Source organism: Brienomyrus brachyistius, chromosome 22 (assembly GCF_023856365.1).
Source record: "Brienomyrus brachyistius isolate T26 chromosome 22, BBRACH_0.4, whole genome shotgun sequence".
NCBI classification, from domain to species: domain Eukaryota; kingdom Metazoa; phylum Chordata; class Actinopteri; order Osteoglossiformes; family Mormyridae; genus Brienomyrus; species Brienomyrus brachyistius.
The window spans coordinates 6,462,717-6,477,404 of NC_064554.1; the positions used below are offsets into that span (position 1 = coordinate 6,462,717).

A 14,688-nucleotide genomic window follows, 5' to 3' on the forward strand; every position below is an offset into this window, starting at 1 on the left:
CTTTTCAAAATACACAATTTTCAACATGAATCACAAAACTGATAATACTCCCTTCTCACTCATCCACTTTAATTGTTCAGCCGGCTGGAGTGAGATTTTCATTTCGAGACTACACGTGCATTTAAGAACATAAGAATATGTATGTAACAGTTTTATTATCTTCATAATAGTCCGTAGGGTTTCCAAAGTACCCCAAAGCTTTTTATGTAGCTAATTTCAGGTTTATAAAGGAATAATGCAGATTTGCTGTAAGATTTATTGCATGAGCGTGAGTGTGATAACGTGTCATACCAGATGTGTGAGAGTTTGCAATCGTGAAATGCCCACAGCAGAACTGTTCACTTACATATAGGAGCTTGACCAATAAGCTGGCCACAAAAAAGCATGAGAGGGGCTGAGCCACTTCACAGTTGCTTCATCCAGATATTTATTTAATCCATGAATGAGAACAGGTGAATAACGTATTCTCTACACCCGTGGTTCTCAAACCACTGGTGCTACATGAGCTCCTTCTAGCGGTAGTGCAAATATCTCTCTTTATGACGTTGGTGATGGAAAATGTGAACCGTAAGAAAACCTCTAAGAGTTGAAAGTTGATACTAAGCCTTTTCCAAGCTAGTTTCTCGAAGAAAGAAAGCACAGAAAAAAACTCTAAAAAAATCCATAGCTCTATTCCTGTTACTGTAGGCTTTTTTTGTTCTTCCTTTTAATCTTGAAGCAGGATACTGTAGAAGACCATTATGAATTCATTCCTATATAAATTCATGGATAAGGCTGGATTTACACTTGCAATAATAATCCAAAGGGTAAGAAATATCATTGGTCACTATGCCTTTGTGGGGGCAAATCTTGTGTGCAGCTCCTTAGCCAGGATGGCACTCTCAAGTTCAAGCACCCACAGTTCAGAGCCAATGACGCAATGCCATACGGCTGACAGCACCCCTACATTGATATATGCTTGACACTGATCATTTCTGGCATAAACTCCTAGATATGCAGGAATGCAACCAGAATGCATCTGTACTCCTGACATACTCTTATAGGATCAGTGTAGAGTATGTTGAGTCACATGCTTTGCTTTCTTGACATCCTGTTTTTGGTCCATGCTTCTGATCCGTGGAGCTATGCAGTAGTTTTTGCATTCCTTTATATTGTGGGTGCATGTAACAAAAGTCATTAAAACTATTCACTCAGGAATAACTGCTGGCTGTTTACAAAAAAAAAAAATCACAGAACACTAAAGAATGAAATTAATTGTCAATCAATGATCAGTCTTAAAGGGTCTCGTATGAGCTCTGCTACACAGATTTATGGGTCTTTTCCAGCATCAATACTGTAAGAAATAGAAAATATGGATATACATGTGGGGACATCAAGGTTTAAACAGAAGCTAGAAACCCAGTTGATACCTATAAATATGCAAACCAGACCAAAGCCAATGTCTGTCAGAACTACAAAAAGACAGCATGATTAAACATTTTGAATATTTTGGTACGGACCACTAATACCATATTTCAGATGAGTCATCAATGGCCCTTCCTGGTGGAAGATGAAATACCTGATTGAGTTTATCTGTCGTGCAGTGAGCATATACACACACACATGGAGATCTGTGAATTGGAACAAAGTGGAACTTTATATAACATGTGTTTCGACAATACATTTGGAAGTACCACCATAACTGTGTGAATAAGTACAGTAAATTTATTTGGAAATTAGTCCCGTTAAACCCAACACTGGGTATACAACTTTAACACAACCAATAGCTGTACTACAGGAAAACATGTTTACAAGTGTAACAAGAACGTTCAAATTGTAATTGACACAACCTCACACACATCAAAGTTCCACTCTGAAGTCTGACACTTAATGCAATCGCCATTTCACCAATAATTACATCCAGAAGAAATCCAAGCACCACTGACAGTGCAATAACCTCTATATATATTCTTAATTCTATATATAAATTATAATGAACATAATTATAATATGGGGAATTCAGTACCAACTGTTCCATTTAGAGATGTATAAACATTTTAAATTAAAATCATTGGAAGGGGAGGAAAAAAAAAAAACACACACAGCTCGTCCACGTATTTGTACAGATACTTTGCCAATGTCCCAAAAACAAAAGCCATATGACTGTTCCCTAGTCTGCCCTTTAAGACCAGTGGACACCAATAAGAATGGCCGCGCACACACACACAAACACACAAAAATGACAAGTCACTAATATACGTGGTGCATGTACAAGAGGATCACTACCAACCAGAGGACTGTACAACGGCCTGGAAATGAGATCGATGCATTTTTCCTTTTGCTGCCCTCCCGGTGACCAGCATAACGATGGTTTATTTCGTGGACAGAATGAGGGCTACAATGAGACCATAGAGCCCCAGAACTTCAGCAAAGATCAGGATGAGGATCATGCCAACGAAGAGGCGCGGCTGCTGTGCAGTGCCGCGAACTCCGGCGTCTCCCACGATGCCGATGGCGAATCCGGCGGCCAGGCCGCTCAGTCCCACGCTCAATCCTGCTCCCAGGTGCAGGAAACTCCTGGGGAGTAATGCGGGAAAAGGAAAATTAAGGGATAAGTCTCTCCTATAACCTCTGAAGGTTTATATACACCATCAGCACAATCAAGGCAACTCAAGGTGTTACCAAGGATCATTGGCAAAGAACGAGACCTACTTGAAAAGGGTGACGTTCTCAGACAGGTTGTTGGCGATCAGTACTGCGACCACCAGACCGTAGATGGCAATGATACCTGCCATGACCACGGGGATGATGGACTTCATGATCAGCTCTGGCCTCATCACTGACATGGCAGCGATGCCAGTGCCGCTCTTGGCTGTGCCATAAGCTGCACCTAGAGCTGAGGACAGAAGAGAAATCGATGAGCAAAAGGCTGTGTATAGAAAGCAGCATACAAACAGCACCGGAGGAGTCACAACTATAGCAGGTCCAATGAACTGGAACCAATGAACTAGTCTGTTTCACTCAACGAGCCTACTAAGGGTAGGTGAGAAGTGAAACCACCCGGGAGGATAAATATGTGGACACTTGCAACCTTCCTCAGACTCAAGAAGCTGCTTGGATGAGCAGTGAAACGTTTCTACCTTAAAAGAGAGAAGTCCGGTTGCCATGACTTAAGCACCAGACAGTTTCACCTGGATGACCATGCAGAAGTCAGTTCACATAGCCTGCGTATCTGCCAGCTCCAGTCAGAGTACTGTTGCAATAACTAGGTATTAAAAACAGTAATTGCTTCTAACAGCTGAAGAAAAAGTGAATGTAGACTCAAGGTATACTTAGTGCTCTTCTGTTTAAGGACAGATGAATGTTGAATGAATGAATTGACTTGTCAAGTAGCTGTTAGAACCACAGCGTTACCTCACCAGAATTCCCCCTTACATACAACATACATGTTCTGCCTAAAAAACGGACACACATGCTACCACAATCCAGAATACGGACAGTGATTCAGCCACCCTTTCTTAGCCATACATCTACAAGAGCAAGGTCATCAAACCACAAACACTCAGCTAAAGCTGTCATGTGTGTATTTCACAACTGCATGTGTCAATAGCGGTTTCAGTTCCCACTCTTCCTTTGGGAAAACCACCAAAGACAAAAAGCTAACGGTGGCAGTTTTGTGGTGGCACTGCATCAGTGGCATGGAGAATTAACTCGCCCTTCTCTGCAAACAGCAGGACACAGCAAAGACTAGGACATTCCACTGACCACCAACCACTTACAACAACTGAGAGGATACTCTGACCGCGTAATGGTTTAACGGACAGTTCCAACAAAAACAGTGTCAAGCAAGCAGTCAATAAAAGCCAACGAAATTCCAACAAACAACCAGTGTGTCGCCTGCAGAAAGAAATGTGTATGATCTTCCTTACAATTATCACAGAGGCAGAATTTCATTTCAGACTCCAAAAACCATCATTTCGCTACAGCCCTGAATCACTAAAGGAAACTGTCCAAAAATGAAACCAACTCCAGTCACAAGTACTAAACATCAAACAATATACAGAAAGCACTACACATTATATGTAGCATCAAAAATTCCACCCTCACGGTATGGTGTCCTCTCCGGTCAAGAAGGTCTGCATGCATCAGGGAAACCAAGAATTACGCTGAAGTTTCTTTTTTTTTTTTTATCTCTTGTCAGTCATCCTTGGCAAACGGGTCTTAGAAGAGATGACGGAAAATCTACCAGCTACACTGGGCAGCAGTGATATCAAACTGTTCCTGCAGAGTGTGATCACACTGATAATAGCTAAGACTATTTCAGTCTGCGAGGAAAAAGACAATGGGGAAGCGCTTTTACACATTTATCAAGAAACCCTTATAGATAGATACCAAAAAAAAAAATTAAAAATGATAGACAATGGGGCATTCATTCAACATGCTACCGAGAAAGTCAACTAACTTCCTCCAACATAATTAACTTCCTCCAACACAATTATGTTGCCTTAACGTCATGCCAGCAACTGTGGCTATATTCACGGTGAGCACATATGGATAGTAAAACAGCCGGAACTATCAAAAAGGTAAATTTCATAAATAGTAATAGAATGTTCGACTGCTAAAACAACCGTAGCCTTTTCTATGTCTGACAGCTGATGTTCATATGGGCGAAAAACTGTGAAACTGCAAAGGAAGAACTGCTATTGGAACATAAAATTAAAGCAGGAACCAAGAACAGCTGCAGGTATTAAAATGGAAATGGATTACTTAAAAACAAGCATCTTATGCTTTAGAGAATGTAAATGAATGGGATGAGGACACCGGGGTGAGCACATCATCTAACAATGGACAGCAAAGAAAAAACTGTCTACCAGGAAAGAATGCTGCCAGAAGCAAACACCTCATAATAAAGTCTTTTAAAATATACTGGGGGACAGTGAATTTAAGATTCCTGTGGTCTTGGTTCCTCTCGTATTTTAAATAGTGCGTATAAATAAAATGGCAATATCTAATAGATAAATATTTTTCTTTTCGCAAGGCGGTAAGTCAGTTACACTCAGAACCACCACATCGACCCAATTTGACCTGGCTAACAATGAGCATCGCCACACTCAGTTTTGTTAATTATTTCACATTAAACAAAGAAACGAGGAACCTAGTCCGAAACGTTACTCCGACAGACGAAAACTGGACACCTGATATCCAGGCAGCTAGTCGCCTAGGTTGGCAGAGGACGCTCTCTGTGGGTAGTTATATTACCTAACCAGACGACCAGAGTCAAGAGCCAGGGAAAAGCAGACAATGCATGAATATGGAATATTTATCACAAGGAAGAAGAAGACATATATAAATATAATTTGCAGGTAAAAAATACAAATGCACAGCGAAGAGAACGATGCACGCAGGCGGCCTACAATCTAACACAAAACCCCAAATCACACAAAGATTAAAGCCTACGCGTAACAGAGACCCGGTTACCGACAGCACGGACACACCATCTCCCAAACGACATCATCCTAACGTCACACAACGGTCCTGCACATTCTGCTGTCATGCGGCGAAGGCCGTTTAAAGGCCATTTCCCCGCTGAAGCGAGGCGGATACGGCGCTCGGTTACCGCTGAACACCATGGCTGCGGAGGCGCCCATCACCCCGAAGAACGGCGAGTACTCGGGGCTCGTGGAGGACATTCTCTCTCGTTGGGTATAAAAAACAAACAGCCTTCAAAAAACGGCCACGTTCAGACTGTATTACAGTACTCTTAACGCGGAGGCAATGTCTTTCGCAGGGTACTGATATTCTTTAAAATAACAGTAAGAGCGAATCTCCCCTCCTGTCTTCTAGCGAGTACCGGCAGACCTGAGGAAAATGGCGGGTCGTCAAAAGTCACCTGACGCCTATTCGGATCGACCCACCCATCTTCTGTAGGGGTAATAAAAAAATATCTATAAGATTTTATACATTTAATATTATCAGTTTTATGTTTTTGAACATATACCAATAAATAAATATTTATAGAGGAGAATATAATTTTCTTATTTTTTTATATTTTATAACCCCTGAATTACAGAGATGTTGGTTTATCCCGCCGCATGCTGTCAAAGTGGGGTCTCCTTTTAGGATCTTGATAATAAAAAGCAATACGTATAAAATTCACGTTGTAATATAGTACCGATTAATGGATATGGTGGTTTTAGGCGAATGCAGCGCCGTTAACTTACACATAATATATGTACATTTATTAGATGCACGATGGCCCATATACTATTTTTTCCATAATTGTATGCTTTTGCAGATTAGGTCTTTATGGGCGTATTCAGATGGTTGCTTGTTTGAGTCCTATGGCTAGCGGAATACCCTATGTTAGATCCTTGAGTAAGGCCTTAACCCTCAGGGGTGACATACTGTGCTCTAACCCCAAACGTTGTTCTCACATAGGAGAACAAGATGGGATATACACAAACTAAATAACAAATAAAAATATGATGATCATCGCTGTCGTCTTCATAGCACCCTGGAATGAGCTTTGACTTGGATTGAGTATATTTACTTGTGTTTATGAACATCTCCTTATGACTGATACTAATGGAGCTACTCTCTGTCGAAGATCATAGCCCAGACCAGCCACAAATCAGCACTCTCCTGTAGTAACTCATCTTCATTTACTCACTCAAGTTCCAAAGTTTTATTTGTCACAAATGCAGTTATACCCAGTGCAATGTGTGAAATGCATGGTTGCCTAGCCCCAGACTGTAAACAGAAGGCATAAGTGTAGGGGACAGGTCATAACCTATTAACAAAGATTAATAATTAAATAATAATCTCAGTCCCTCAACTTCTCTTCACTCATTTTTTTCACTTATTTCCACTGATATTCATCTGCTTCCTTGTGGCAAGGAGATGGCTGAATAAAATATCCTTCATCACAGATGGGAGCCATCTAAAAGTGCAGGGAAGGTCACTGGGTGAGGACCTTAAATGAAACTTGCATCAAAGTATGACTAAACAACAGCATCTGTGACAGTGGCCAGCCATCTATTCATGGCTCTTATTAGATTAGACCTCAAAGTCAGAGTGTCAGCCTCAAAGAACTGTTTTTTTAAATTGTACTTTATACATAAGCTCTAGCTTGTGTCATATGATTGATCTTTAAATCATTTCAGCTGTATTGCTTGTTCTTCATCAAATGAATAAATATTAATGCGATAAATTTTATTAAAAATATAGAAAGAGTCTGATATGGGGGCGACTCAACTTTTTAAATGCAAACTTTTTTTTTTTTGGGGGGGGGGGGGAGGGGGGGTGAATGAAGCCAAATTAAATACTGGGGGGTTCATGTCTCCCCCTGACTTTTTCACCCCTGCTATGCAGAATTCCAGTTCCACTCAGTTTAGTACTATGGATAGTGAACCAAAGACTCCAGCATTGCATGGCTAAAATATCAATTCCACTTTCTGATTAGATAAATTCTTCATTACCTTCCACCCCTCTGCCATGTTGCTATGGACATCTGATGCCTCTTCAGCTAATGGGGTGTGGAAATGGTGAGCAATGCAGCGTCAGACTCCAGGCCCTTTCAGTGTCCTCTGTGACACATTCAGACGCATCCATGGAAACTACACCTGCGAGAATCACTGTTAGGGTTTGTGTCATAGGAACTTTTACAGCCCTGGAATTCTTTAACACCTGAGTAATATGTATATATGAGAGAGAGAGTGAGAGAGAGAGAGAGAGAGAGAGACAAAGAGAGAGACGAAGAGAGAGACGAAGAGATAGATAGATAGATAGATAGATAGATAGATAGATAGATAGATAGATAGATAGATAGATAGATAGATAGATAGATAGATAGATAGAAGCTGAGAAGTTGAAAGGAGACAGACCCACAGGCAGAGCAAAACATATGTTTATGTAGAGCCAGATATGTGACTGTGCACTAACTCTTAAGAGTTCTTAACATTTCAGAGAATGAGTGTGATCCCAAATAGGATAACTGATTACATACAATGGATGGATGAACGATCTATATCCTGTTACTTAAATCTGAGAGAGTGGGAAGTTGACTTAGGGTATAATTCACAGTTTCACAGTGAATCCAGACTTTCACTTCTGTCATTCAGCTGGTCATGTGAGATTCCAGATCAAAGAAAAACCATTTTGTAACACTTTGTAGCTGCAGCATTGCCAAGTCCAATCCAAAACATCTAAGTAATGCATTTATCTTTCTCCACAGACTCCCAGCGGTATCAGTTTACCTTTCCATTCATTCCTGAGTTAAGACTTGTGACAAATGTACCCATTCAGTAACCTCACTCTGGGTCACATGACATATAAACACTTGCATAAATATGCGAGATGCATTAGAGCATGTTCATTGCAGTAGCATTTGGTGTCCAGTTAGCACTTGCTGGCACACCTAATGCTATCAGAGTGGAGAAAGGAGAACCATGGCTGAGTAGAATGATTGGTAACTTCATGAGGCTCTCAGACATGCATTTGTGCTGGACTACTGTGCTCTGTTCACTGGTAATGCTCTCACTGCCAGTGGTCTTACTCATCACTGACACTCTAAGCAGAAAGAAAATGCTCAACCTTCATGACATAGGACTGCATATTGACTGTCACTTTTTCAAGCTGATCTTGTAGTCCCAGAGGTGTCAACTTTAAAAACTAAACCTAAAGATAAGCAACAAAGTTCAATGCCATAATTTGTAAGGTATGGAAGTTTGGGGTGTGTGTATGAAACTAAACTAACCGCACTGATTCCTTCAAGAGTGAATTAAATGTTGCTGTCCACAACCAAGTCACCATATTTTTCACCAACCATAGGTATAATTTAGCATATAATTATATGTAATATATAATAACATATACAATATATATGTAATATATAATGACATATACAGGTTGATTGTAATATACAATTGGAATCTTTAGAAAATATAGTTACATTAATAAAACAATCAATTAAATAAATAATAATAATGTCAGCTATCTGGCGTGAGATTTTCAATTCGAGACAAGTCTGCACACTCATTTACACTCATTTTTATTACCTTATATTTTTTAATAAGGTACGTTTAATATCTTATAAAGTCTGTAGAGTGTGCAAAATACCCCAATGCTTCTGATGCCGCTAATTTTAGGTTTGTAATGGATTAATACAGATTTGCCGTAAGATTTCTAGCCTAAGTGTGCGATTATCCTCCCTAGTGGTAATAAGAAGGTATTCCGCTACTTCTTTTGTATTGCGGATGAAAATTATGGCAATTGTTGTCGCTAGATGGCGGGGTGTATCCTGTATTATACAACACATACCAGGTGTTTTTAAAATCGAAATGCTCATAAGCGTTATTTCTTATTTTAGTACTTGTATGACTTGTAAATGTTTTTTGAGAGGTTTATTAAAAGTTCGTGCACTGAGGGACCGCAGTAGGTTTTCCGGAATGTGTCCTGTCAGCTGACAGCAGGACGCGTCACATGACACAGAAGTTCAGTCGCAAAGCAAGTGCGGAAAGCAGCAGGACGCCGTTCTCCGGTGGGTCTTCTTTGGTGCTATTTGCATGCTGTTTTTTAATTTCAGTGAACGATTATCATATGAACTGTTTATAAAACAAGCGTTTTTACAGAGAATGAAAGTTGGCGAGGAAAAAAAATCTGAGGACACGTCGATCTGGTTACATATAACTGTTTTTGATAGTTTGGATGTGCTCACACCCATGGACTATGTCCCACAATAAAGGATATAAGATATCGTTGAGCTTTGCGCAAAGGTCAACGTCAGTCACAATGCAAGCGGTAGATCTTTGCCGTATTCATGTTTTTTTGTGTGTGTAATGTTAGATTTTCATTGATATGTTCTTTACGCACTTTATTCCCCCTTAATTCATAGAGGTACCTCAGGTTTGAAGCTTTCCTTGAGTACAGGAGCTAATGCAGTATAATTGAATTTCGCTTTTCACTTTATTTTGAAGTATTTGTTGGTCCAACCTGGGAAGGATGCCATCTAACAAGTCTGTTTCTGAAGAGCCGATCACACAGTTCGTTAACTGCAGAATCCTGAGGGGCCACCAGCTGCAGAGGTACATGCCATGACAGCCAAGGATTAATGATGATAACGGGAAATGATATTTCTGGCCTGGTTTTCCCTTATGGACCAACACTGAGCCATGCTGACTGCGCTCTCGTCTTCCCTAGGGAGGACCTGTGGGTTCGAGAAGGGAAAATCCTAAATCCAGAAAAGCTGTTCTTTGATGAGGAAGGCTATGCAGATCACCAGGTGGACTGTGAGGGCAAAATACTTGCCCCAGGTTTCATTGATGTTCAGATCAATGGTGAGATATTTCATCCATCCATATATTTTCAGTAATCGTACATTTAAGGCAGGGTTTCAGGAAATCTAGGGTCCATTCCAAAATACACAAGGCAGGGAGCACCTTGTACAAGATGGATTTAGTGATATTGGTTCCAGCAATGCCAGGTACTAATGCTTGCAATGATCTTCACCTGTAGGTGGCTATGGAGTTGATTTCTCACAAGGATGTGATGTCCGTGGCGGCGTGGCCTTGTTGTCCAAGCGGCTCTTGGAGCATGGTGTGACCTCCTTCTGCCCCACAGTGGTGACCTCCCCACCTCACATCTATCACAAGGTTCCTCTTATGTCTTTAAAATACTACCTTGCTTGTGAGCAGTGTAGCTCCTAAAGGCAGGCGTTGAATCTGTCTTTGGCTTCTGTTTGTTCAGGTCCTCCCAGAGATGGAAATTCATGATGGAGGAGCTGAAGGAGCAGGGGTCTTGGGTAAGAAAATCTGGACATATTGCAGAGGTGGAAAGTTCAGGTTCAGAAAGTACAAATCAAGAGCAAGATTTTGTTTGCACCAGTTGAGTATAAAGAGTTAGTTACAGAGCATAGAAACAAAATCTTGGTCTCGATTTGTACTTTATGGACCTGAACGTTCCATCTTTGACAGATTGACAGACCAGAACATTGCTGATGTGCCCATTGAAATCCATGGTATCATTCTCATCATTAGATGCAGTTCCTCTCTTTCTCCTCATCTCCCATCCTCTGGTTACCAGCCCGTCGTGTCTCTGCTAAGTCTCCCCCGATTGTGTCTCATGGGCAGGCGTTCATCTGGAAGGCCCGTTCATCAGCAGGGAGAAGCGGGGAGCCCACCCAGAGCACTGCTTACGCGGCTTCCAGCAGGGGAGTCTCTCAGACTTACTAGAGGTCTACGGCAGCCTGGACAATGTGTCCATAGTCACGCTGGCACCAGAGCTTCCGGGCAGCCTGACTGTAATCCAAGAATTGGTGAAGAGGGGGGTGACTGTGTCTCTGGGTATGTCCGTCACCTTCACAGACAGGTGTGAGTATCCTTTTCCTGTGAATATGTCCCTTATGTCCCTTACTATCCTATAGGGCATTCAGTGGCAGACCTGTCCCAGGCAGAACAGGCTGTCCAGCAGGGGGCAACCTTCATCACGCACCTCTTCAATGCCATGCTTCCGGTGAGTGCGCGGACTGTCCCCGTGCGCATGGGCTGTCTTGCCATAAGCTGCGCTGACCATGCTCTTCTCTATTCTTAGTTTCATCATCGGGATCCTGGCATTGTGGGGCTCTTGACAAGTGATCAACTTCCACCAGATTGCACAGTTTTTTACGGGATGATTGCGGATGGCATTCACACGAATCCTGCCGCCCTTCGAATAGCCCATCGTGCTCACCCTTCAGGTGAAGGCTATAGAGACAGGCCCAGCTGTGGTACCGTTGTACCTGCTGTCTGTAGCTCCTTGCTGTGGTACCGTCGTATCAGCTGTTGGTTGATGTTCCTGTTCCTGTGTGCCAGGCTTGGTGCTGGTGACAGATGCCATCACAGCCATGGGGTTGCCCCCAGGACATCACACCCTCGGCCAGCAGCACATCCAGATCGACGGGCTGCATGCTTATGTTGCAGGTTTGCAGTGTAGTTCTTGTAATAGGGGGCAGTGTTTGGCACCGTGAGTTAAGGACTCCGTGTCCGTGATTAGAAGGTCGGTTCAAATCTCGCAACTGCCAGGGTGATGCCACCATCGTGTCCTTAAGCAAAGCCCTTAACCCCCAACTGCTGCAGGGGACTCGCACTGACCCTTGTCTCTGCCTCTCAGCTATACATTGTTTTGGGCTAAAGTGTGGGCTGGATAAATAAAATGTAATGTTCTCTACTAGTGCATCACTACAGGTCTGTCTGTCCTGTACATTCAGGTACCAACATCCTGTGTGGGAGCATCGCCACCATGGACATGTGCGTCAGACACTTCCAACAGGCCTCTGGTGGGTCTTCACTGTCGGCCCCTGGCCCTCTGCCCTAACCCTAACCCCAACCCCAACCCCTAAGGCTGCAGACAGCCCTCTTACTGAGTCCTGCTCCCGGTTCAGGATGCTCAGTGGAAGCTGCACTGGAGGCTGCCTCTCTACATCCAGCCCAGCTGCTGGGGATCAGTGAACATAAAGGCACCCTGGACTATGGCTCAGATGCAGGTGGGTGATGGCGAAGGGTTCACCACCATTAATGCTGAGAATGCTGGGATACCCACTGGGAATGAGGTTGTTCTGCTGGGAAGACATCCTCACCTCTGTTCTTCCATATCTCTCTGTGACAGACTTTGTCCTACTGGATGATTCCTTGAATGTGAAAGCTACCTACATAGGTGGAGAAGAGGTTTGGCGGAAGTGATGTCATTTCCTGTTTCCCATGATGACCACAGCAGTTCTGCAGTGCAGCTGAATGAGCTCAGCTTGTTGTGGTGCCGCTCCTCTCCGCAAAGCAGGACACAGGGAACATGTCACACAGGACCCTCCACAGCCCACAGAACAGTGTCTTCAGAGAGGCAGCCACTGTAAATCCTGATACAGCTCCTCTTTAAAAGCACGCCTTTTTTATCTGTGTTCCACTTTGGATATGTGTCCTGTTAGATTTGATTCCTGTTCTGCCCTGGTGATGAGTGTTTTCACATCATGGTGTCTCCACACAGCCTTCACAAAAACTGGAAGATAGTCTCTCTCTGGATTATCTGGAATAGTTGCATTTTGTAGCTATACATGATTTTGTAGCTGTGCCTTATATTCTACATGTGAATAATGTGCCACCATAAATTCTGTAATTCATTTAAAATTTTTAGTATTCAGACTATAATACAACCAAACAAATAACTGAGTGAGGCTTGTTTATTGTAAATCCGAGTCCAGAGTTGTTTAAACACCGGGGAATCTCTACCTCAGAGCTACCCATACAACTACCCAGTAACTATGTTTTGACTGAGGATGTAAGTTTTAAATGGTGTTTCCGGTTGCCATGTGTCAGTCCAGTGGCGTGGATTTCGGGATACCAGCTCAGCATTTGACAGGACGGGAAGCAGGGAATCCAAGCGCAGTGTCTTGATAGTTACAGGTCAGGTGTTGTGTTACATACGTCAGTAACATATCAGTTACCAAATGACCCTAATCGATAAGCGGCCCTGTGCTGGCAGTAACTGGCTGGTCCCATGTGTCTCCGCATGTCTGCCTGCCGCTTCCTGCCAGTCCAGGTTTTACACGCTGGTCACTTCAGTTCTTTGTTCTTATTCAGATTTAAATAATGTTGCAATAAATTTTAATATATGCTCCTTTTTTGGTGCTGTGGCTCATACCTGCAGGGCTGGGGCTTTGAATCCCACCAGAACCAGTGGTCATACTAATATCTGACGTTCACAGCCCCCACGATGGGCTCTGGTCTGAAGTGGCTTCATTCCCTGACCACTGGTGCCCCCTAGTGTGCAACAGGAAACACTGCATAAACATGTATGCTTACTGTGTGGTGACTCAGCGATGCAAAAATCCCTATAAAAATACCCGCAAGAACCAAGCAAAGGCTACGCAGATGCTTCCCAGGTGCCAACGTGGTGATCATCCAGGACCTTCTTGGTGTCCTTATCACGTTGCTCTCCAAGGACCTGCCATTTGCTCAGCTGTAGGCTGATGGATGTGCCCCTCCTCCTGCCTGCAGTGTGCTTTGGCACACGTCTGTATTGATCAAACAGCTGCTCATTAAAGCCTTTGTTTTCCTGTCTATGAAGACCTTTATGTAGAGATGATCCCTTTCATAATACAGTTTAACCAGTTACGTTTCTTAAATGTGTGCATGTATTATTTATGTACCATTTACTTAGCCAACACCTTTGTCTGGGTCAGGGTCAGCCAGTGTCCAATGAGCAAATGGGGTTAGAAGCCTTGAGAGTCCAATGACAATATTATTCTCAGCCGCTGGATTTGAACCCACAACCTTCTGGACATTGGCATTAACCCACTGAGGTACATGCTGCCCCAAAGCTGATGCTTGGTATTGCCCGCCCAGCTGAATTGTGGAAAATTTTCATGATCACTACCTCACTATTAGTGAGAGTTATTTATACTTTGCATGGTAGCGTCTCCCTGCAGTCTGAAGCAGTAACGTGCCCCTGGGCCAATAAGACGTGGCTTCCAGCTGGACTGCAGGAGGGACCGGCAGTCAGCAAGTGATGTGCATGATCCCTCCTGTTAGGGCGTGTGTATAGCAGGGGGAAGTTAGGCCTAAGTAATTACATTTTCATTTCAATTATGATTCCAATGATCATCACAACAAAATAATCGAGATAAAATTATCATCGTGTCACATTCTGCTTCACATTCCATCTTGTGTAATGAATCCAGAACAC

General features: G+C 42.8%; 2 protein-coding genes across 2 annotated transcripts; one reads left to right on the top strand and one right to left on the bottom strand.

Annotated features, from left to right (window-relative positions):
- Positions 1-1,613: 1,613 nt before the first annotated feature.
- Positions 1,614-5,862, bottom strand: LOC125718126 (V-type proton ATPase 16 kDa proteolipid subunit c). The gene is made up of 3 exons (XM_048991694.1): positions 5,597-5,862; positions 2,692-2,875; positions 1,614-2,556 (listed from the first exon to the last, which is right to left on the bottom strand). Exons 1-3 carry the CDS (start codon positions 5,667-5,669, stop codon positions 2,352-2,354), a joined length of 462 nt encoding a protein of 153 aa, XP_048847651.1. The 5' UTR covers positions 5,670-5,862; the 3' UTR covers positions 1,614-2,351.
- Positions 5,863-9,069: 3,207 nt separating this feature from the next.
- On the top strand, positions 9,070-13,172 carry amdhd2 (amidohydrolase domain containing 2). Its single transcript, XM_048991677.1, has 12 exons — positions 9,070-9,517; positions 9,954-10,061; positions 10,177-10,313; positions 10,492-10,628; positions 10,723-10,777; positions 11,106-11,318; positions 11,399-11,487; positions 11,566-11,710; positions 11,826-11,933; positions 12,221-12,289; positions 12,395-12,496; positions 12,619-13,172. The coding sequence occupies exons 2-12, from the start codon at positions 9,979-9,981 to the stop codon at positions 12,690-12,692; spliced, it is 1,212 nt and encodes a 403-aa protein (XP_048847634.1). The 5' UTR covers positions 9,070-9,517; positions 9,954-9,978; the 3' UTR covers positions 12,693-13,172.
- Positions 13,173-14,688: the final 1,516 nt, after the last annotated feature.

What these genes read in the sequence shown, in the direction of transcription:
- amdhd2 (XM_048991677.1), top strand. Translation starts at nt 9,979, where the DNA reads ATGCCATCTAACAAGTCTGTTTCTGAAGAGCCGATCACACAGTTCGTT. An exon ending in TGAAGGAGCAGGGGTCTTGG is followed by an intron (nt 10,778 to 11,105) that starts GTAAGAAAATCT and finishes TCTCATGGGCAG; the next exon opens with GCGTTCATCTGGAAGGCCCG. An exon ending in GCTGCATGCTTATGTTGCAG is followed by an intron (nt 11,934 to 12,220) that starts GTTTGCAGTGTA and finishes CTGTACATTCAG; the next exon opens with GTACCAACATCCTGTGTGGG.
- LOC125718126 (XM_048991694.1), bottom strand. Translation starts at nt 5,669, where the DNA reads ATGTCCTCCACGAGCCCCGAGTACTCGCCGTTCTTCGGGGTGATGGGC. An exon ending in CGCAGCCATGGTGTTCAGCG is followed by an intron (nt 2,876 to 5,596) that starts GTAACCGAGCGC and finishes TTCTGTCCTCAG; the next exon opens with CTCTAGGTGCAGCTTATGGC. An exon ending in GAGAACGTCACCCTTTTCAA is followed by an intron (nt 2,557 to 2,691) that starts GTAGGTCTCGTT and finishes ATTACTCCCCAG; the next exon opens with GAGTTTCCTGCACCTGGGAG.